Here is a 23,094-nt window from a genome sequence, read left to right as displayed (position 1 = left end):
TAATTTGTCTCTTTACACATGCATATATTATAGAGAGAGAGATTTATTTTTTAGGTTGAAACATATTTTTTATTTTCATTAAACTAAAAATATGTTGTTTTTTTTAAAAAAATATATTTTTTTATAAAATTGAAATGTGTCATTTTCTTATTTTCATAAAACTCTAATTATAATAGCAGAATAGTATTAAAAATATCTAAAAATCAAATCTTAATTTTGTTACTTTTATATATGTTAGTTTTTGTCATGAAATGATCGAACATTCTAGATTATCATCTGGCAAGTGCAACAAGTGTCATTCATGGAAAAAAGTAAAGTAGAGCAAGTGGCTTCTACGGTCCCAAGTCAGAAGTATAACATGTTCCATGTTAAGAGAATCCGTAGTGAAAGAATTTATATTGAGTTTTTGGATTATTTTTTTGTCCTATAATATTATATAGAATGTAAATTTTTGTCATTTTTATTTTACTGATAAAATCTAATTTAGGTTATTTACTTGGATAGAAAAAAAATTAAATCTTTTTTTTTCTCAAATAACATTTTAGACAAAAATAAATTTTTTGAGTTATTTTCCTAAAATTCAATCTTCAACATAAAAAACTCTTATATGAAAAAATAATAATAACTCTAATAGACATATATATGTTCTTGTATAATAACTCAACTCAAGAACATCAATTAAAGTTGTTCTAACCCAAGTTCATGTGAGTCTGGGTAGTATATGCATTCTACTTTTTAATGGGGTTCCATGATTTTCTCACACGCACTTTTTGTGATATTTTGCCACCAAAAAGGTCCATTTTTATTTTTATTTGTCACGATATGCCCACCAATGAAGATTATCTGGTGATCACTTTCTTCTTTGTAAAAGGACAGATATCACGGATTATTTGGAAAATCATGAAGGTGGCTTTAATTAAAAAAGTAAAAATGTTTTTGGATTATGTAGCTTTTCATTTCGACCTCTTTGATGTCTTCATCTGTATTGTTCTTGCAAGATGAGTCATTATGGCCATTCAAGGTTCAGATTCGTTTGGAATATCTTTAGCTTGTCTTCTTTTACCAAATCGTTCGTCTAGTAGCATTTAGAAAATAATAATTACTGTTATTTTTAGTTCATTTTTGTGATTTTTCTATATCATTTATTGTTTTCTTTATACTTTTTTCTCTTTTTTCTTAGAGCTTATTTTTCTCAGTGTAAAAATTTATGCATTCACTATAACAAGTAAAAAAAATAAGAAAATAAAATATAATGAGTTTATGCATAATTTAATTTATAAAAACTGTTCGTATAATTGTTTTGAAAGATTTTTGTCTATTTTTAACTTATGCATGAATTAATTTTAATTTAAAAAAATATTTATTTATTTTTCTGATTTTTTCTCTTAAAAATCCTTTTTTTACATGAAAAATTTTTCTAAACATATTCATACTTTTTTTGGTTGGTAAGATAAATAATCTATCCCGTGAAAGGGAATCATAGCATATTTCAAAATTTCTAATTAATTTCAAACTGTGAAATCAAATGAAACGGGACATACTTAAACCAATAATAAGTAAGAGCTAAAATTATATATACTTTAAGATACTACCAGCATTTTAATAGTAGATCTAGAGCTAAAAAATTCCTAGTTCAAGAACTCTTGTTTATTATATCTATTACTTTTTTAATTAACAGTTCTTTGGGTTGGAGGTTGAGTTCCAAAACAACTTTATTTTTCAAAAAAATATATAGTGTTTTAATGTCATTTGAGAGAAAAAAAAGATTCTATTTTCTTTTTCTCTCTAAGTAAAATTTAAGAATCTAAATTAAATTCTCCCACTAGAGTAAAAAATGATAAAATTCTTACATCTTATATGATATTATAAGACCCAAAGTGATCCAAAAATTCAAAATACATTCTTTCACCAATGAAAAGCTAAAACAATTAAGAACAATGTTATTATACTACCAGAATTGCTATTTGCAATTTCGCACTACTACGTCCATATATGACCATTTTACCCTTTTGAGTTTTCTTATACCCCCATCTTTATTACTTTCTCTTTCACTCTACATCATCACACCCCACCATTTCTCTTCTTCTCTCACACTATTTTCTTTCCCTCCATTCTTTAAATTGATTTGATTAATAAAAATAATTCATATAATAATTAATTCAATTATGTTTGCAAATGTTAAATTTTATCTAATTAATTCAATTTTAATTAAAAAAGATATTGATACTATTAAAAATAATAAATTATACCACAATTAATTTTATTTCTTTAAAAAAGGTAATTTACAATTAAAAATAATTAAAAATGGATGTAAAAAATACACAATAAAATTATAATTCTATTATATTATTTAACAACTAAATCATGACGTTGCATTTGATACTCAACAAAAGTATGTTTCCGTGAAAAGGACAATTATTTTAAAAATAAAAAGTAATTACCCAGGTGGGTAATTTAAATAGCAATTGTGGCAACGATAATAATATGTTTCAATTAGTAATCACTCAACCTGAACTAGACAAACCCATCACAAAAGGCACCAAAGCCGCTTCACATTACCACATGAAGCCCAGACATGTTCATACTGGTTAACCCATAGTGAGAGAGGCACTAATAAGACTTAAACAGGTCATGGTGTTGTGCAAACGAGGAAAAAATATGAAGGAAATTTATGCAAATGAGACAATAAATAATTATATAAATGAATTTGACATCACACTTTATTTTTAAACATTAAGATTCGTCTTTATATGTTTTTTATTCACTTATAAGATGTTCAAGCTTTTCATTTTTATCTGATGTGAAATTTCATCTCACATTTTTATTCTAATACATGACATGACAAAATTTTTAATTTTTTCCTTTTCGGTTGTTATTTTAAATTCTTCAATTTCCTTGAAAAAATTAACCAATCAAACTGCTGAAGAATTAGAGATATAAGATTAGTTCGGTGGTGAAAGAAGAATGGAGAAAAAGATACATCATAAATTTGAATCTTCCGCTAATAAAATAAAAAAAAATTTAAATTTTCTGAATTTTAAAACCTCTAAGCAAAAAAGTTTCTGATCCGATTTTCTTTATAAAGTGAGTCATAAGTATTCGATAACAACACCCCATTTGACATATGTCAAACTTGACACGCGAATGTAATTACTCACCTCATGAGAATGTTCTTCACAATCAATATTGTATCGTTACGAGGAAAAACAAACAAATCTCTGGAGCTAGATATATCTTATTTCTATCAACTTTTTTTGTTCACTATGCTTTAGCATAAAGACCTATTTATTCCTTAATGGCTTTACAACTTCTGTGTACCGACTTCATTAGCGAGTTTAGCTCAGCCTGAAATGCTTATTCTCATCATGGACAATATTACTATTATCCATAATTTAGGTTCATAATCCCACCACGGAGAAATTATTGTATGATCGACCATGTGAGTTGTATTTCTAGTCAATAAACAAGTGATACATGAACACAAAGAGGTGAGTCACTTAGTCTTGGATTGGTTGAGACTTGAGATCAAATAGGAAAGAAAGGAGAAGAAAATTTTCAATTTTTTGTGTGATCTCACACACCTTTATCTCTTGCTTTAATTTAAATATTTTTTTCTTCTCTTACATTCTTTTCTCTTCTCTCCTACCAAACGAACACTTGGCAGTGTTATCATAATCAATTTACACAGGAAATCATGTGAAAACCAATTTATTTAAAATTTAAAGCTTCCATTAATTAACTTAATTGCAATTCTGCAAATGTGTCAAATGGGATTTCGTAAATCATAAAAGATCAATTTCCAAAAATAAATATAAATCTTTACTTCAATCTTCCCCATTTGAAAAATAAAATCAAGTCAATTTGCCATTGATGCACGAAAAAAACTATATCATATGAAGGATATCCTGCCTCCTTGTCATCAATACTTCACTTGCCAATGCTGTATCAAAAACAACCGCAACGCAGTTACTCAGCTTCTGTAATTCTCACGTCCGATGTGTCAAGCTCAAAGTTTAAATAGAAAATATCTCCACACTTGTGTGTAAAAGAGTGCTACATTGCATACAAAATCGTTTTCAATAACCAAACCTCTTAAAATTTCGAACATATCTACACTTTCTTCTAGAGTAATTGTCTCAATAAAACCACCTTAATTGTTTACCCGAATTATCTTGCAAAGAAGTTCTTAGCAACCAGTTAGTCCACTATCAATGAATTACTGTTAAGTGTTAACTTTCAAGAGGAATTGTCTCAATAAAACCATCTTATTTTTTTACCCGCTTTCTCTATCAAAGAATTTCTCGACAACCAGGTAGTCGTCCACTATCAATGAATTACTATACTATCTATAAATAGAACACCAATCAACATGGGTATTTGATTAGTTAGCTAGGCTTCTGATTACACTAATTTACAGTGTTTAGTGTAAATTATATCAATAAATACTAACATTTCCAACTTGCATATATTCTAATGTTGGGAAATAACTATAAACATTAGATAAAAAGATCTCTTGGTAGTGACTCGTAAGGTAAGCTATTTGAACATCGTTGTATCATTTTTTATTTTTTTTTGCGAGTACAAGTTGTCAATGTTTTTTGTTATAAAAGTGCATAAATTTCCTAAGGAATCCCCTAAACTCTAATGGCTATTGCTTCCTGCACTTTCCATGGTACTTCCTGCAAATCCTTTTTCCTTCCAGAATGTCCATTTCAGTATGCAGAATTACATTCCATACGCAGGAAGCAACACGAAAGTGCAAGGATGCAACAGCCAACTTTAAGGACTTTCTTGTGAGAAAACTATCAAGTCCCTAAACCCACCTTCTAAAGAAATTTTCAAATGCTCAAATCAATACATTAACAACAGCGTGAGTGTAAAATGAAAATCGAATTCGTGCCCTGAAATTAGCTATAATCTTAAAATTCGTTTGAATCTCTTTCAAAATGGGTATTTTGAAGCGACAGCTTACAAGAGCTCGAGCCTTCAAAGCTACATTTTTTATATGTTCTAAATGAAATAAGATTAAATACGGGGGTCCATTAAACCGTTTTCATATAAGTCTTCAAAGCAAATAACACACAATGTTCTGAAATCCATAATCCCACATCACATGGTAAAACATAAGAACACATTAGAAATACCACAATCACATCCACACGACTCAGATTATATATTATGCCTAACACATAGTCAGGCAGGTAAAATTTGACACTTAAGACTCCAACCGCTCAGAAACCATGAATCTTGATATGATCCTTCTTCACGATACCAGCCTGTTCACATTCACAAGTGAAAACATCCAACAAGATAATTAGATACAGGATCCTGGTATCCAAATATTTCAAAGAAAATTGTTCAAAAACAATTCCAGATTAGATTTCACATCGCTGGAGGTATGCATCAAGGTGTACTTATCAAAATGTCATCGAACAAGTATGATCAAGCATTCTAGAGGGTAACAGATACAATCAATTTAAATTATAAGATTGCAAAACATTGTGATAAGACCCAACTATGATTTGTGCTAAACAAAACTCATTCAGCGACAATCCAACCATGATTTATACCATTAAAATCTACTGTTGCTTGCTTTTCGTTTTTCTTTTTACATTCTTCCTTTTCGTTTTTCTGTTTACATTTTTCTTCTTACATGACCAAAAAACTTTTAGGTTAAATAAAATTTACACTCTTTATCAGAGCAAAAGGCAAATTGAGAAGCTTATTCTCAAAATGAGTAATTCCAAAAATAAGCCATGAAACACCATTGTGAAAAATAGCAAAGCAAGAAAAGACAAGAAAAAAATATGAAAATTAAAATGGAGAAATTAATCAGGACAAGACGCTATATAACACAAACATGAGACTATAGTTACCTGGACTAGGAAGGTAGAAACATTCTTCCTCTGATCACCTTGAAGTTGAATAACCTACAACCACAAACAAGTGCTACATTAAGCAACAAGGGATAGATAATTGTTTAATAGGAGGATGTCAACAACACAGACCTGTCCTAGTTCTGGGTCCTGAACAACTGTTCCATTGCAACAGAACTCTTTCTTGACGTCTTTAAGTATCTTGTTATAGCTGAATTCCTTTTTCAATCCCTGAACGGTTGTCAGGCTTTTCCTACCATTTCGCTGCTGTACACGAATATGCACATACTCCTTTGACCCAGCACCCGAGTCATCAGCATTTGCATCAGCAAAAGGATCTAAAAATTGAGGACAGACAGCAAAAACATTATATAATATATAATATATATTACATTCAATCACACTAACTAAGTACCTATAAGGTACAAATTACTAGAGTAAAACATAAAAGTTAGAGCAGTTTGACATAGTGAAGTTAAACAATAGGTACCGTATTCTACAAGTACAGATAACCCAAAGAACTAAGAGAGGAAAACATATTTAGAAAAAACACACTACGCTAATTACATATATAATCAACTGATATTTATTCCATGGAGAAAGATCAGAACATACCGAAGGCAGTAGGAATTTGATCGTCTAATTCAGACATAAAACTTGACTCACTAAGACCAAAGGTTCTACCAACCAGATTGCTCAGACCTGAAAATAAAATCAACATGTTAGTTAAATTGAATTACTATAATAGCAAACTTTACAAAAATTCAAAAGCAAAACCAGTGTCATTAATCATCGCATCAAAACAATCTTCAACACACCAAACGAAAGAAGATATCAGCAATGACCATCCCATGTATTAAAAATTGCCTACCTAATTACCTTTGCTTCAAATTAAAAACACCAAAAATAATGCAACTGAATGATTTAAAATGAAAGCGATTAAAAAAATCCCACAATTAGTTTCAACTTTAGATACATTCAAAAGATCTCAGCAGCATAAAACAGAATGCTTTCCTAGATTACAGGTTTTGACTTAAAATTGATATAGTTCATGGTGACAATCTAGCAACCACACCGTCAAAAAGTTATCACAGAAAAAAAAAGCCCATAACTCAAAAATCATCGTACACTTAAATCAAAATGAAATACTGAATTAGGAAAAGGAAAAAAAAAACACTTTTCACTAACAACAAATACACGATTTATAGCTGAAAGATCTGATAAAAAATATATCGAACCCCAAAAAAAATGTACGGTAACGGGGAAAAAAAGCAGAAAAGAAAATTGAGTCAAACTTAGATCATGGGAGACAAAGCGAAAGTCGAACCCTAAAATTAGCGCGGAAGATAAATCAAATCTGAGAAAAAATGATCGGAGATTACCTGATCGTAAATTTAAGGTTTCGATACGTGAAAGATAGGGTAGAGAACCGAAACCCTAAACTGGATAAGGCCGAAGTGAAACTATGATCGCTTTTTTCTTTTTCTGCGACTCGGTGTGGTGTGGTTATGGTTGGAAGAACAGATATTTAATAGTGAAGATATCGCAAGAAGCACGCGTGTCACGTGTTATGATCCGAAAAACAGGGAATAAAGTCGATACTTATATCAGCATTCATAAAATTGATTTTAAATAAATTAATTTTGTAAAATTAATTTTAAAATAATAAGATTTATGTTTAAATATTTTTATTAAATTAAATATTACTATTGATTTATTATATTTCACTGTCATTTTATAAATTTAAAAAATATATATTTTAATAAGTTATATTAAGAGTTTTCTTTTAGTCATTTTTTATGTTTTCCATTAAAAATATTAGCTAATGTCCATTAATGGAAAACATTAGATTAAGAGTCGCGGGAAACCGGATTGAGATGACATTAGAATGAGAGTCGCAGATGAGGTTCACGAAACTGAAATTGTTGGTAGCACGGGCGGTGATTTGAAGAAGTGTGGTGATGAGCTTGCCAAGGGGGAAGACGCAAAGGTCGGACCAAGAAAGGAATTGGAGGAGGAAGTGGTAGCGATTGGCGTCGATGAAGGTGGTCGGGGAGAAGTGGTGGTCGTCGGCAGCGAGGTAGGTGTTGGGGACGAAGAGAATGGAGAGGGAGGAGTGGTCTGAGAGATCCACGATAAGGGGTATGGTGGAGGCGAATTGGGAGAGCTCCAGCACGATGATGGATAGGAGGGCGATGAGCTTGTTAATATTTGGAGAATGAGGCGCATATGGAATAAGAAAGAAGGTGTGAAATAATGAAAAGTCAAAAATAGGAATAGTATTGTATTTTTACTTTTGTTAGACACTAGACAAAAAGTTGTATGGAAGTTTAGTGAGTTACAAGTTTTTGGGTATTCATCCAGTCCATCCTTCTTTATTTTGTCCTATCCCTCAGTCATTTTTTAAATCAAATGTTGGACAAATATTTTTTGAATTGTCTAGTCTGATGTAATCCTACCCCCCAAGGGTATTGGATAGAAGACTCCAAGAGGCTTGGGCTAGAGCTACTAAAGAAGGCCCTAAGGTTCTCATGAACCTTAGGGTAGATTTTTGAGCCCATGGGTCAAGGTTGGATCCATTCTTCTTTGTAAATGTTAGAATTGGGTTTTCCTTCTTTTGAGCCTTGTATTTTGGCCATTCTAGTAGTATAGGGTTTTAGCCTTGTATTTCAGGGCATTTTGAGTAATCTTTGTAATAGAGATTTTTTTTTATATTTTCATGTATTTTGGCATGGGGGTGAGCTTAGCTATTATAGGGGGTGTGTGTAACTAAGCTCTAGCTTTTTTAGGAATCTTCTCAAGGAAGCTTCTCAAGGAGGTGAGCTTAGTTATTAGAGGGGTGTGTGTAGCTAAGCTCTAGCTTCTCAAGGAAGTTTTCTCAAAGAAGCTTCTCAAGAAAGTTTTCTCAAGAAAGCTTCTCAAGGAAGCTACCTAGTCTATAAATAGAAGCATGTGTAACACTTGTTGTAACTTTGATGAATGAGAGTCTTGTGAGACACAACTCAGAGTTCAACTTCTCTCCCTTTTTCTTCCTTCAATTTCGTGCTTCCCCCTCTCTCTTTCTCTCCCTCTTTCTTTTCCTCCATTGAAGCATCCTCTCCAAGCTTCTTATCCAAGGCTCATCTTGGTGGTGAAGCTCCTTCTTCCATGGCTTATTCCTTAATGGATGGCGCCTCCTCTCACCTCTTTTCCTTTGTCTTCCGCTGCATCTCCATGGTGGAAAATCACCATTAAAGGACCCCAATGAAGCTCAAAGATTCAGCCTCCATAGAAGCCCCACAAGCAAGCTTCCATCATAGTCCCTTATTTTTTAGCTAATCAAACGCACCCTAACTCTCTATGTGAAACATAATACCGCAACCCTTGACATCTAGAACTTTGCAAACACGCACAGTGGCAAGAGGCTGAAGAAGTTGTTGCAGTTGATTTTGATGTCGTCCATGATGTAGTGGAGGTCCTCCAACAAGATGTCAGTTTCGAGAAATCGAAGCATGTTGTCAAGCTTGTCGGCAAAGATCTTGTCATTGTGGTTGGTGTTGAAGAATATCTCTAACTCATTTATGACTTCGAAGTACGAAAAGGGCACCAAACTTAAGTTTTGGTTCAGGTCAGATTTTGAAGGCACAAATGGGTTCGTTGCCATTGTTTCGCTCGAAAAAGATAAAGATGGTGTTTGGATCGAATCAACGAATGAAGGTGGTTTTGGTTCCAAATCTAAGTCTAAACCTCAATGGAGGAAGATAGTATTGAGTCCAGATCTTGATCTTATCCACACTAATTGCACATTTTCTTCTCAAAACTCCATCTTTTTGCCCCCTGCCGCAAACCATTTCCTCTTTGCGATACCCAAACTTTCTTGTAGTACCCAATTTCAAGCTATGACTCACCCTGTAGAGACTCTTAATGCGTTCTTGCAACACTCACTTTTACAAATCTAATTTATAGCTTTGGTCCTCACTAACTCTTAACACATAATTTCTAGATCAGAGTTTAATCACACAATTTTAGTTTTTTGTTTTTTTGCAAAACCAAAACCGTGTTTGATTCAGTTATGAAGTTTGTGGAGCGTTTCTTAGGAACAAAGATGTTGAAGGTGAGTCGGCTATTATATTTGTTCATTGAGTTCAAGAAGTAGAGTGTGATGAATGGGTGAAAAGGTAATGTCGTCGTCACTGTCATTAGCGACGAAGGCCACCACGACATCTACGACGGTGAATTTGTCGTGTCTCCATTGAAACTGACATCATCCACGATCCACAACTCTTCCTCGACGAACATCTTGCATCCCATTGCATCTCTTTTTCCACTTATGAGCTTGAAAATTCTTCACATGTTTAACAGGATCCTAGGTACCATCATAACCTTTAGGGATGTTTGCAATGCGACTTGATGCAATTTTGACTTCAAATTAGTATGAACCAAATAAGAAAATTAAGTGTGGTATGATTTGGTTTGGTTTAAATTATTTATGAAATCCAAACCAAACCATTTTTTTGTGATTTGGTTTGACTCAATTTTTTCAATTTGAAAATACTTCTTGTAGGTATTAAAAATGTTTAAAATTTTTGTTATTAATTAAACAAAACTTGATTAATAACTAGTTTAACAATCAACAATATAAATCAATAACAAAAGTTTCTAACAAGTGAACTTAAAGTAAAATAGTTATCGTTTTCAAGTTGAATAATACTTAAAAATAATCATTCAACATAAAAGTAAAAACAACACATAATACTTGCTTCTAAGTTTCAACAATTGAAGATAGAAAAAACAATAAAAACAACATTCATAATACTTGCTTTCAACCATGAAAACTTAGAAAGTAGATATTAAACAATAAAACACTAATTGCAACAATAGTTTCTAGGCGTGTTTACAATGCAATTTGGTTTTTTTCTGTTTACGCATGTCAAACCGCGCAATTTGGAAAATTATAAAACTAAACCAAACCAATGGTCATTGGTTTTTATGCGATTTTCAATTTTTTGGGTCAATTTTAGATTTTATGCTTAGTTTAATTATGTTTTGAACAATAATAACAAGTGACTGTGGGAAGCAGGTAGTGTTAGGGGATCTATTTAGCTACGATTGCCTCCACGAAGGACTAAAAATTCACTTGGGGGCTTGACCATAGTCTCACCCTCAGGGCTTCTCAACATCCTTTAGGCCTCATATGTCCTCCTCTTGATCTCCTCCTTTGGAACCTGCAACACTTAGTTTGCTTGCAATGCCTCAAGAGAAATTCTCCTTGAATCCTCATGATGTTCCTTCATTGTTTGCAACTCCTACATCACCTCCTCAACTCCTCCATCACCTCCTTGGCTCCTCCATCGTTGGCCTCACCATCACCAATCTCATCTAGATACAAAGCAAACAAAGGGCATCAGGAAACACTTCGTTGAGGCCCATGGTGGGTATCAAAATGTTTTAGGATAAACTTCCTCATATATGGAGATGACCTAGTCGAGAACATTCAAGTGAAATGTATTGCTTAACATGTCTTCTTTGGTTACAATTAGATCTTATATGTTAGTTCGTTTGTCTAGATTCCTTCATCCTCTCAATATTCAAAGGTTGAGGGTTGTTACATATATCAAGACGTGTTAAAATCCTGTTCTCCAAATATATTAGAGTATTCAATCCCAACTATATCACAATATGATTATAGACAAATTAGTATCGATGTGGATCGGTTCAGATGGAGATCCAACCCGAAGGATGTACAACTTTAAATTCTTCAATTTTCTTAGAAGAAATTAAATTAGCCGATCAAATTGATGAATAATTTTACATTTCTCACTTATATAACAAAGTGTTACATTAAATACAAAAACGTCTTAAAATTTTGAGCATATCTCTATTTTCTTCAAGAGCAATTGTCTCAATAAAACCATTTTAATTTATTTACCCGATTTATCTTGCAAAGAAGTTCTTGGCAATCAGTTAGTCCATATCAATGAGTTACTGGTAACTTTCAAGAGGAATAACTCAATAAAACCAACTTTTTACCCGCATTATCTATAAAAGAACTTCTTGACGACCAGGTAGTCCACTATCAATGAATTACCATACTAAATAGAACACCAATCTAGATGGGCATTTGATTAGTCAGCTAGGATTCTGATTACACTTCTAGACTTAATTTACAGTGTTAAGGTACAAATTATATCGATAAACACTTTCCACGTAATATTTCCAAGTTCCTTATTTTAATGCTGGGAAATAACAATAAACTTGATGCAAAAGATCTCTAAAGCCACCTTCTAAAGAAATTTTCAAATGCTCAAATACCTAATAATGACGTGAGTGTAAAATGAAAATCGAATTTGTGCCCTGAAATTAGCAATAATCTTATAGTTCGTTTGAATCTCTTTCAAAAGGGGTATTTTGAAGCGACAACTTACAAGAGCTCGAGCCTTAAAAGTTACAGTTTTTTTTTAATTATTATTAAATTCTAAATGAAATAAGATCGAATAGGAGGTCCATTGAACTGTTTTCATATTTGTCTTCAAAGCAAATAACACGCAATGTTCTGAAATCCATAATCCCACATCACATAGTAAAACATAAGAACAGATCAGAAATACCACAATCACATACACAACTCCGATTATCTATCTATTATGCCTAACACATAGTCAGGCAGATAAGGCTTGCCACTTGAGACTCCAATCGCTCAGAAACCATGAATCTTGATATGATCCTTCTTCACGATACCAGCCTGTTCACATTCACAAGTGAAAACATCCAACAATATAATTAGATAGAGTATTCCTGGTATCCAAATATTTAAAAGAAAATTGTTCAAAAACAATTCCAGAATTTTTTTCATATAGCTGGAGGTATGAATCAAGGTGTACTTGTCAGAATGTGATTGAACAAGTATGATCAGCATTATACAGGTAACAGATACAATATCAATTCAATTGTAAGATTGTAAAACATTGTCATAAGACCCAACTATGATTTGTGCTAAATAAAGTCCACTCAGCTACAATACAACCATGATTTACACCATTAAAATCTAGTTATGCTTCCTTTTCATTTTTCTCTTTGCATTTGTTTTCTTACAAGACCAAAAAACTTTAAGTTAAATTAGCATAGTAAATAGGGGATAGGTGCACATTCACCATATATATTTCCAAAACATTGGATATGGTCTTTGGATTTTAACTGGCAAAATATTTGTCAAAAAACTCTACAACTAACATTGCAACATCCAATTTACGTGTGAAGTATTCTTCAAAAGGATATCCAATTGCCTATGCTATTACTATATCAATATCATTGCCAAAACAATATAATAAAGCAAAAGGCACAATCAAGAAGCTTATTCTCTAAAATGAGCCATTCCAAAAATAAGCCTAGAAACACAATTATGAAAAACAGCAAAGACAGAAGAGACAACAAAAAAAATATGAAAATTAAAATGGAGAAATTAATCGGGACAACACACTATATAACACAAAGATGAGGTTATAGTTACCTGTACTAGGAAAGTAGAAACATTCTTCCTCTGATCACCTTGAAGTTGAATAACCTACAACCACAAACAAGTGTTACTTTAAGCAGCAAGGGATAGATCATTGTTTGACAGGAGGATGTCAACAACACAGACCTGTCCTAGTTCTGGGTCCTGAACAACTGTTCCATTGCAACAGAACTCTTTCTTAACGTCTTTAAGTATCTTGTTATAGCTGAATTCTTTTTTCAATCCCTGAACGGTTGTCAGGCTTTTCCTACCATTTCGCTGCTGAACGCGAATATGCACATACTCCTTTGACCCAGCACCCGAGTCATCAGCATTTGCATCAGCAAAAGGATCTACAAATTGAGGACATACAGCAAACACATTACATAAATCACTAAACCTAACTGGTATAATCACAGTAACTAAGTACCTATAAGATATACTACAAATTACTAGAGTAAGACATAAAAGTTAGAGCAACTTGACATAGAAATTGTGAAATTCATCAATAGGTACCCTATTCTGCAAGTACAGATACCACAATATAACTAAGAGAGGAAAACATATAAAGAAAAAACACACTATGTGAATCTTACACATAATCAACTGATATTTATTCGCTAGAGAAAGATCACAACATACCGAAGGCAGTAGGAATTTGATCGTCTAATCCAGACATAAAACTTGACTCTCTAAGACCAAAGGTTCTACCAACCAGATTGCTCAGACCTGAAATTACACTCAACATGTTAGCTAAATTGAATTACTATGATAGCACGCTTTATGAAATAACAAAAGCAAAAACAGTGTCATTAATCATCGCATCAAAATAATCTTATTAGAAAAATATATCAGCAATGACCATCCCATGAATAAAAAAATGCTTACTTATTACCTTCGTTTCGAATCAAAAACACAAAAAATAATCCAATTAAATGATTTAAAATGAACACAATTAAATAAACCCACAATTAGTTTAAAATTTTTCACAATTTAAAATACTAATGTTAGAAAAATTCAAAAGATCTCAGCAGCACAACAAAACAGAATGCTTTCCTAGATTATAGGTTTTAACTTAAAATTGATATAGTTCATAGTGACAATCTAGCAACCACACCGTCAAAAGGTTATCACAGAAAAAACAATCCCATACCTCAAGAATCACCGTACACTAAAATTAAAAGGAAACGTTGAATTAGAAAAAGAAAAAAAAATACTTTTCACTAATAACAAATACATGATTTATAGCTGAAAGATCTGATCAAGAATAGATCGAACCCCAAAAATATTGTATGGTAACGAAAATAAAAAAGAAAAATAGAAAAGAAAATAGAGTCAAGCTTAGATCGTGGGTGATAAAGCGAAAGTCGAACCCTAAAATTAGCGCGGAAGGGAAATCAAATCTGAAAATAGATGATTCGGAAATTACCTAATCCCAAATTTAAGGTTTCGATACGTCAAAGGTAGGGTAAGGAACCGAAACCCTAAACTGGATAAGGCTGATGTGAAACTTCGATCGCTGCGACTCGGTGAGGTGTGGTTATGGTTGGAAGAACAGATATTTAATAAAGAAATGGCAAGGTGCACCTGCACGTGTGTCACGTGTTATGATCTGGGAATCAGTGAGTGGATGACACGACTATAAGGTGTATTTAGACCGCCGTTTATAATGCGTAATATAATAATTAATATTTGATTATTTTTATTATAAAATTAAAATTTAATATAAAATTGTTGATTCAATATAAAATTTATCTAAAATTATTTCTTTAGAATCAATTTAGTATCCATAATTAATTTTCAAATTTTCTTCTGTGTGAAACAATAAAACATCTAAAAATTTATCTAAAATCAATCATAAATTTAAAATTAATTCTAAAACATGAATCCAAATACAAGCAATAGAAGAATTTTCCTTTCTAGAGAAAGAGATAAGATAACAACAACAAATAATTAGTTGGTACAAAATAGAAGACTTCAATATCTCCTATCACAACAACAAAGTAACATGTTTTTTTTTTCTACCTCCAATTTTTTTCTATCCTATTTTAGTTCTTCTAATCTAGGAATACACTTGAAAATTATAAGTGTAGTATTTTCAAATTAGAAAAAATATGATAATGAAAAATTGGATAAAAATGGAATTAAAAAAATAAATAAATTAAAAATATATTTTATACCGAAAAGATCTTTCAAGACTCTTTGTTAAATGACTCAAATGTAAATTTTATTACTATTACAATTTTTATAAAAAATAAAAAATATTATTATCATATAATATACATATATATATATATTAAAATAAATTCAATGAAATTTAATAGATTTGTTAAAAAAATTAAATAAATTCAAATATAATAATAATAATAATTATCATAATAAAAAAGATAACTTATCACTTACTTTATTTATAAAAATAAATATTTGAATGATTTTTTCTTAACTCTTGATATAACTAAAAGATTTCAAATGATTTTAGTTTAATTATTCACAAGAAATATATAAGATAATATTCAAATATTCAATTAAATGTTGGCTAGACTATGTAGTCTAAGAAAATATATGTAAATATATATAGAGAGAGAAAATGGCAATACCTAAATATGAGGTAACAATTTTTTTATAATTTTTATTATGAAGTTTCATCTTTTTCGTTATTATTCTTGTAATTGTTGACTTCTTAAATCCTTCATAATAATATATTATATGCTAAAGTAACAAATTTCTAATGTTCAAATAACAAATCCTTCATATTGTTTACTAGCATGTCATTGGTCCAAGTGAAATTAGGAGGGTGTTGTTATTGGTACTATCACAATTTTTATTATCATTATCAGAATCGCTATTAACACTATTTATGTGGGTGTTTTTACGTTGTAGTCTAAAACTATCCCTTGGATCGAAACACAATGGATTTGTGTTTCTGTTACCTATTTTGGGAGTGAAAAAGATAGATAACAATGAAAACGTGATTTTGTTGTATTAGTATTCAATGAAATTGTGTTTTCGTTATTTTTTTTCATCCCCTCATATAGTCAACAAAAACAGAATTCCATTATATTTTTTATTTTTATGAAAAGAAATCATGTTTTTGTTACTCATTTTCATTTCACTCCTTGTACATGTTTGTATATTTATGAAATAAAATTTTGTTTCCGTCGATAACTTTTTCGCTATCATTTAACAAAACAAAAAACATGATTCTATTATATACTTACACCACAAAAATATGTTTTCATTGGTGTATTTTTGTTGACCCTTTTTCCTTTAGTGTCACAGTCAATGGATCCATTTATGGCCACTTCAAGGGGTAGCGGGGTCTTAGACAAGGGGATCCTCTCTTCCCTTATCTGTTTGTGCTTTGTTTGGAGTACTTTTCCAGAGATATGAGCAGTCTTAAGGATGATGCCAATTTTAAATTTCATCCCAATTGTGCATGTATTCAGCTATCTCATTTGACTTTTGCAGATGATATTATGCTTCTATCTAGAGGAGATATCCCTTCCGTGTCAACTATGTTTGCCAAGCTTCAACACTTCTATAGGGTTTCAGGGCTTTCCATCAGCTCTGATAAATCTGCCATATACTCAATCAGTATTAGGCCTCATGAGCTTTCTCATATTCAGCAGCTTACTGGATTTAGCTTGGGCGGCTTCCCTTTTAGATACTTGGGTGTTCCCCTTTTATCATCTAGATTAAATGTATGTCACTATGCTCCCTTGCTTTCCAAGATTACTGGCCTGATTCAGGGATGGAGCAGGAAGTCTTTATCTTATACAGGTAAGCTAGAGTTGATCAGAGCAGTTATTCAAGGAATTTTGAATTTTTGGATGGGGATTTTTCCTTTGCCTTAATCTGTTCTGGACCGGATCAATGCTTCGTGCCATAATTTTTTGTGGGGCAAAGCGGATATTGGCAAAAACAAGCCCTTGGTTGCTTGGTCAGTCGTTTGTTCTCCGAAAAAAGAAGGGGGTTTAGGCCTTTTTAATCTCAAGGACTAGAACCTTGCGCTTCTTTCCCGTATCCTGTGGGACTTTCATTGTAAGAAAAATTCTCTATGGGTTCGGTGGGTTCATCATTACTATTTCAGAGGGAGCGATGTGTGAAATTACAATACTTCTTCATCAGATTCAGTTTTGATAAAAAAAATCATTCAAATAAAGGACTTTATTATCTCCAAAGAACTAAGTACGGAAGAGGCCAAAAAGAGGATTCAATCTTGGAGCACCAATGAACAATTGCTTGTTGGCAAAGTCTATGAATACATTAGAGGTGTCAATCCTACTCTTAGTTGGTGTTTTGTTATATGGAACCCAGCAATCCCCCCTAAGATGTCTTTCATTCTATGACTTGCTAAAAGGAACCGTCTACTTACTCTTGACAAAACTGCTTTTTTGAACAAGGGTTCCCTCTGCCCTTTATGTTCAAATGAGGCTGAGTCAAATACTCGTTTGTTCTTTTCTTGTAGGAAATCTCTCCAAGTTTGGGCTCACATTCGTGATTTGGCTCCTTTTCGCAGGCATTTCACTTCTTTGCTGCGCATTACTGACTCTTTAATTAGGGGCAGATCCACATCAGGTGTTTAAGGAAAATTTCGTTGCCTGACTATAGCAATTACAATCTACTGCATTTGACTATCTAGGAACAAACTGATTTTTGAAGATTATCAATTTTATGTAGTAGAGGTTATTAGCAAGATTAAGTTTCTTTTGTATAGACAAGCGCACCTGTTGTATTTGTTTTAGTATCTTGATATAGGTCTTCTTGTATTAGAGAGATTTTTTATTTTCTCTAGTTGCGGGGTATGTCCCGTTTATTGTTGTATCATTTTGAGTTTAATATAATTCACATTTTTCTCAAAAAAAAGAAGAGGAATTAGGAATGAAAAGGAATTGGTGTGGGGTGTCGTAAAAGAGGAAGAGAGAAGTGATGGAAATATGAGAGAGAAAGGGAGAAAGATTGAGGATGCTGGAAAATTCTAAAAGAGTAAAATGATAATTTAGTAAGGCTTAGTAAGTTAGTAGTGCCATTAACAATTCTAATAGTGAAAATAAATATCCTTATTTTTATAAAGAAAAAACATATTTTATTCTTAAATTAAATCCTACAATAAGAAAACAAATGGAAATGATGGTTAAAGTGTCAGCCCACTGGGCCAGTGGGCATTGATCCAAAGTCGCATCTTTTGCTTCACTCTACGCAGATCGCAGCAAACCAGAGATTGAACTCCGACGATGCCTCCCGTCGCTCCTCGATCCGGCGATGCCATATTCGCCAACGTCGAACGCGTCGTAAGCAACCCATACCCAAAAGCTAAACCCTCGTTATGCCTTGTTTGGTTTTCGAGAAATAAAACATTTTAAATTCCCATCTCCCCCTGATTTTACACCCACAATGATTTCCACTCCAAACCGTCGATTCCTCGATTTTATTTTACTCTTTACACGAAAAATGCGTCAATTTTGTTTTTTCTTTCTGAAGTTAATGGAATCGTGAGTGAATTCATATGATAACTGGTTTTGGATTGTGCAGAATGCGGAGCTGTTTACTTTGACGTATGGCGCAATTGTGCGTCAATTGCTCACGGATCTGGAAGAGGTTGAGGAGGTTAACGAGCAGCTTGATCAAATGTACAATTTTGAATATCTCTATTCTTTCGAATTTGATAAATGTTGTTAGTTTAATCTTTTTATGTAAAAAGAAAATTGATTTTTGTGATTCCGTGGTTCAGTGTGTATTATTATGAATTAAGGTGAATGTTTGGGGTGGATAGGTTTAGGGAAGGAGAAATTATTATACGGTCTACCATAGTCCCAAACAATCTTCATGTGACACTTGAGTTTTATTAATCCTTTCTTGTAAATTGAGAAACTAGCCGGAACCATGGACACGTGGCCGTGGTGGTCTTGGACCATGTCGTAGTTTCTCGTAGGGAAGAGAGAATAGAAATGGAAAAATGAAGAAGATTGAATGTAAAAGATGTGATCAAACCAGAAGAAAAATGGGGTCAAAAAGGAGATGAAAGAGGAATTGGGTTTAGGAATATAATTACCCTATTCATATTTAGATTACTTATATTTACAGATGTGAATTTTTGGTGTTTGATCGGTTTTTTCAGGGGTTACAATATTGGAATCCGATTGATTGATGAGTTTTTAGCTAAGTCTAATGTCTCAAGATGCAACGATTTCAGAGAGACTACTGATGTAATTGCAAAGGTATTGTATTGTCTATTGGTGTCTTTACTTGCTATAGATAAAATGTCAAAATTAATCCTTTTTTTACTGCAGAAATTATGCATCTCTGCTTGTTCATTTGATCTTTGTTATTTAATGTGCAACTTACTGAAAGTAACTTGAAATTTAATTTTGTGGATAGTATTTAAAAAAAGGATCTTGTTGATGAGTGCTCTAAGAATGCTGATTAAAAAATCAATAAATAAAATGTTATCAGAAATCATGGTGAGAGTGCATTCCTAATATTAAATATTACACTTTTCTGAGTTTTTTTTCCACTTTTGATTCCTTAACTGATGCTCTTTAAATGAAGCTAAAGCTTAAGTGGACAAGTTCCACAAATTTGTTTTATTTTTCCTCATTAAAAAGGTAATTCTTTTTATTATTTCATTATCTCCCATGCTTTTAATTTTTTAATTAAAATTTTTCATATATTACATCTTTATGAACTGTATTTCTATGAAGTATGTTTTAAAAAAACTAGCTTAACCCATTGCCTGGAGTCTCCTCTCTAAGAGGAGGTATGGGGGAGGGTAATTGAACATAGCCTTACCCTTGCATATGCAAAGAGGCTGTTTCCAGAATTGAACCCATGATCAACTAGTCACCAAGGCACAACTTTACCGCTGTGCCAGGGTTTGCCCTCCTATGAAGTATGTTAATGGATTTATTATTTTATTGAAATGAATATTCATTTTCATTTTAAATGTGATTTAAATATTCTAGAATGCATGCAGGTGAGCCACACCTGCTCCATATTATTATTTAACTGTTATATACACGAGTTTGTAGTTGGATGTCTTGGTTACAGTTTATAGGATTTTGGTTTGGCCTGAGTAATTAGTTAAAATAGTACGTTTATGAGATTGAAATATTAGGGCATAGGAATGACCTTAAATAAGATGAAAGGGCTTCAACCTTGACTTGAACTTCAATGTGATGGTATTCATACAGCCTGAGTAGTTGGTTGGAACATTGATGTTTGAGCAGTTAAAGTGTTACGGGTTAGAAATTAGCTTAAATAGGAGGAAAAAGGTAGAAGAGGGGGGTCAAGGGGCATATTCTGAATTGTTAGCATTTGGGAATTGAACAAATGTTCAGGGAAGCCCTGTATGAAGGGGAAATGCTTGGAAGAGGGATTTCCTCCTTGTTCTGTTCATATTTGGTGAAGAAATAAAATCATTCATTTCTTTTCTCTATTTCCTTTGTGGTTTCCTAACAGATTTGCACTCGAGTCTGCACAACACATTTGTTACCTTCTTTTTGGGAGGAGGGTGTGTGTGTGGAGTAGTAGTGTCGTTTTTGAAGTGTGTTTTAACCTGAATATGAAGATAGAGTAAGGACCTAGAATTATTATAAGTGCTACCATTGAAGAGTTATGACTTGGAACATTTGATATAATGACATGTTCCTTTCTTTGTGTATATACTAATATAGTGTGTCAAACTGACCACTCCTGTGCTTTCATAGTTTCATTAAGTGGGTTGGGTTTCCAGATTAGCTTATTTTGGGAAAACAATCACTTTCACTCTCTGCAACTTCCAACAAAAAGCTTTTGGAAGAAAACAATCAATCACTTAAAAAAAACAATTGGTGCCCAAACTTGCTTTAAGAATATTGATTGTCTATTTTTCTAATCAAATCTCTTATCAACCTAGGCTAGTCATCTCCAACTATCTAGTCAATATTAACTCATATTGGCTGAGTGTTATAGAAGGATACCATACATGGAGTTCCTTTGCAATCTGTTCTATTGTACTTCCCTGGCTTTTGTCACATGTTATGATTTGTTTGGGCTATTGATGTTTAATTTCAGTATGAAACAGTTGGGTGACATTTTGATTGGTATGATGTTTACAACATTAAGCATTGATTCTTGGTTGTGTGATCATCATTTTTTGTTTGTTTAAATTATATTACTAGTCAAGTGTATTTAAGGGAGAAGGTAAGTTTTTATTTAGTCAACTCTAATTTTTCTTTTTACAGGTTGGTTTTAAAATGTTCCTTGGTGTTACTGCATCTGTGACCAATTGGGATGCTGATGGAACATGTTGTAGTATTGTTTTGGAGGATAATCCATTGGTAGATTTTGTTGAGCTTCCTGACAACTGCCAAGGTTTGTACTATTGCAACATCTTAAGTGGAGTCATCAGAGGAGCCTTAGATATGGTAAGTTTCTGTTCCTATTTGTTACATCAATTGCTTCAATTTTCTTCAATTTCAGTTATCAAATATCAGTAATATTTTTTTTTAATTTTTTTTTTCGCTTTTAACACTTGGGAAACTGGGAAAATATAATAGCAGTATTTTCTCTAACGTGAAATAGATTGCTCTTATGTTTTTTTGTGTATAGCATTAGCTGTACATGGAAGGGCATTTTTTTATATCAATTTTTGCTTTGAGTTGTTATTTCTGTTCTATATAAATTATTTAGTACTTTATGAATGCAATTTTTACACCTTCCCTTTTGTAGAGAAAAAGAAAGTCATTGTTTAGCTTGAAAATTTCCACATTATGGGCAAGTTTAGCTTGATCAAAACCATGTCACTGAACTCAACCTAATTAAATTGCTAAAGAACTTAGTGATAGTAAATTGTCCTGGAGGAAAATGAGGCATGACATGTAATGTTCTCGGGAACTGGGTAACATGGTGAAGCGTTAATGTTTTTTTTTCCTACACCATAAGCTTTGTTCTTTTTCTTTTAACATGATTTGCATTCATCCATGTACAGGTGTCAATGAAAACTGAGGTAACTTGGCTTCGTGATGTACTTCGTGGTGATGATGTGTTTGAGTTGCAGGTAAAACTTCTCAAGCATGTTCCTGAAGAGTATCCATACAAGGATGATGAGTGAATTTGTTTTTGTAGTGATATATGCTCGAGGTTTTTATTACTTCATTTCTGCAGAATTAGATTATCATCTTCTGACTTGTCCTGTGTGTATTTTGATAAAGCACTAAATACAACAGAAAATCTTTAGTTAAATCATTATCATATTGGCTTTGACGCGAGCTACGATCTATTATGATTTCAGATTGCCCTATAGATTTTCAGTTTCTCTTATTATCTTCCTCATTATATGTTATCATGGGCTTGATACGGATGTTTTAGCTATTAGATAGTACTAATTAGCAAACAAATTTCATAATTCAAACGGATTTAAGTTTGGAATCCGTGTATTATCATTAGTCACTGGATATTTGAATGCCCTGCTCCATTTGAAATGTAATGTTCCTAGGATTTAAAATCACTTATTTAAGCTTCCGGCTTCTATTTTTTTTCTTCTTTTGGTGTCTCAGAGATGCCATTTGTCATGTACTGATTTTGCTTTTCTAAATGATAATGATGTCTTGCAAGTGACATATCTAGTGAGAGGAGTTAATTTTGGTCATACAAGGGACATATCTAGTGAGGGTGAGAAGTGAGAGTTATTTTTTTTACATGATTGAAATTTGTTCTTCTCGCAGTCTCATCTCTTACCTAGTTTGTTGTTTCCTATCTCAAAATGTG

At 32.4% G+C, this 23,094-nt stretch overlaps 3 protein-coding genes across 3 annotated transcripts; 1 reads left to right on the top strand and 2 right to left on the bottom strand.

Moving 5' to 3' along the window:
• Positions 1-4,957: 4,957 nt before the first annotated feature.
• On the bottom strand, positions 4,958-7,418 carry LOC100499833 (protein translation factor SUI1 homolog 1). The gene is made up of 5 exons (NM_001249704.2): positions 7,259-7,418; positions 6,492-6,578; positions 6,009-6,214; positions 5,877-5,930; positions 4,958-5,276 (listed from the first exon to the last, which is right to left on the bottom strand). The coding sequence occupies exons 2-5, from the start codon at positions 6,526-6,528 to the stop codon at positions 5,232-5,234; spliced, it is 342 nt and encodes a 113-aa protein (NP_001236633.1). The 5' UTR covers positions 6,529-6,578; positions 7,259-7,418; the 3' UTR covers positions 4,958-5,231.
• Positions 7,419-12,357: 4,939 nt separating this feature from the next.
• LOC100791863 (protein translation factor SUI1 homolog 1) lies at positions 12,358-14,985 on the bottom strand. The gene is made up of 5 exons (XM_003527271.5): positions 14,777-14,985; positions 13,990-14,076; positions 13,495-13,700; positions 13,363-13,416; positions 12,358-12,597 (listed from the first exon to the last, which is right to left on the bottom strand). The coding sequence occupies exons 2-5, from the start codon at positions 14,024-14,026 to the stop codon at positions 12,553-12,555; spliced, it is 342 nt and encodes a 113-aa protein (XP_003527319.1). The 5' UTR covers positions 14,027-14,076; positions 14,777-14,985; the 3' UTR covers positions 12,358-12,552.
• A 3,561-nt stretch (positions 14,986-18,546) lies between these two features.
• Positions 18,547-22,587, top strand: LOC100499843 (uncharacterized). Its single transcript, NM_001249856.2, is given in 5 exon segments — positions 18,547-18,638; positions 18,880-18,977; positions 19,466-19,565; positions 21,570-21,752; positions 22,316-22,587. Coding segments are annotated over 5 exon segments (561 nt in total). The 5' UTR covers positions 18,547-18,581; the 3' UTR covers positions 22,439-22,587.
• The last annotated feature ends 507 nt before the right edge of the window (positions 22,588-23,094 follow it).

Source organism: Glycine max, chromosome 6 (genome assembly GCF_000004515.6).
Source record: "Glycine max cultivar Williams 82 chromosome 6, Glycine_max_v4.0, whole genome shotgun sequence".
Classification (NCBI taxonomy): Eukaryota; Viridiplantae; Streptophyta; class Magnoliopsida; order Fabales; family Fabaceae; genus Glycine; species Glycine max.
This window is presented reverse-complemented; position numbering and strand designations above follow the sequence as displayed.

Excerpts from the sequence above, each read along its gene's own strand:
- LOC100791863 (XM_003527271.5), bottom strand. The coding sequence starts at position 14,026 with ATGTCTGGATTAGACGATCAAATTCCTACTGCCTTCG. Across the intron at positions 13,417-13,494 it reads AGGACCCAGAACTAGGACAG|GTTATTCAACTTCAAGGTGA; the intron begins GTCTGTGTTGTT and ends TTGTGGTTGTAG. Across the intron at positions 12,598-13,362 it reads TTTCTACTTTCCTAGTACAG|GCTGGTATCGTGAAGAAGGA; the intron begins GTAACTATAACC and ends GAATGTGAACAG.
- LOC100499833 (NM_001249704.2), bottom strand. The coding sequence starts at position 6,528 with ATGTCTGAATTAGACGATCAAATTCCTACTGCCTTCG. Across the intron at positions 6,215-6,491 it reads TCAAATTCCTACTGCCTTCG|ATCCTTTTGCTGATGCAAAT; the intron begins GTATGTTCTGAT and ends CTCAATTTTTAG. Across the intron at positions 5,931-6,008 it reads AGGACCCAGAACTAGGACAG|GTTATTCAACTTCAAGGTGA; the intron begins GTCTGTGTTGTT and ends TTGTGGTTGTAG.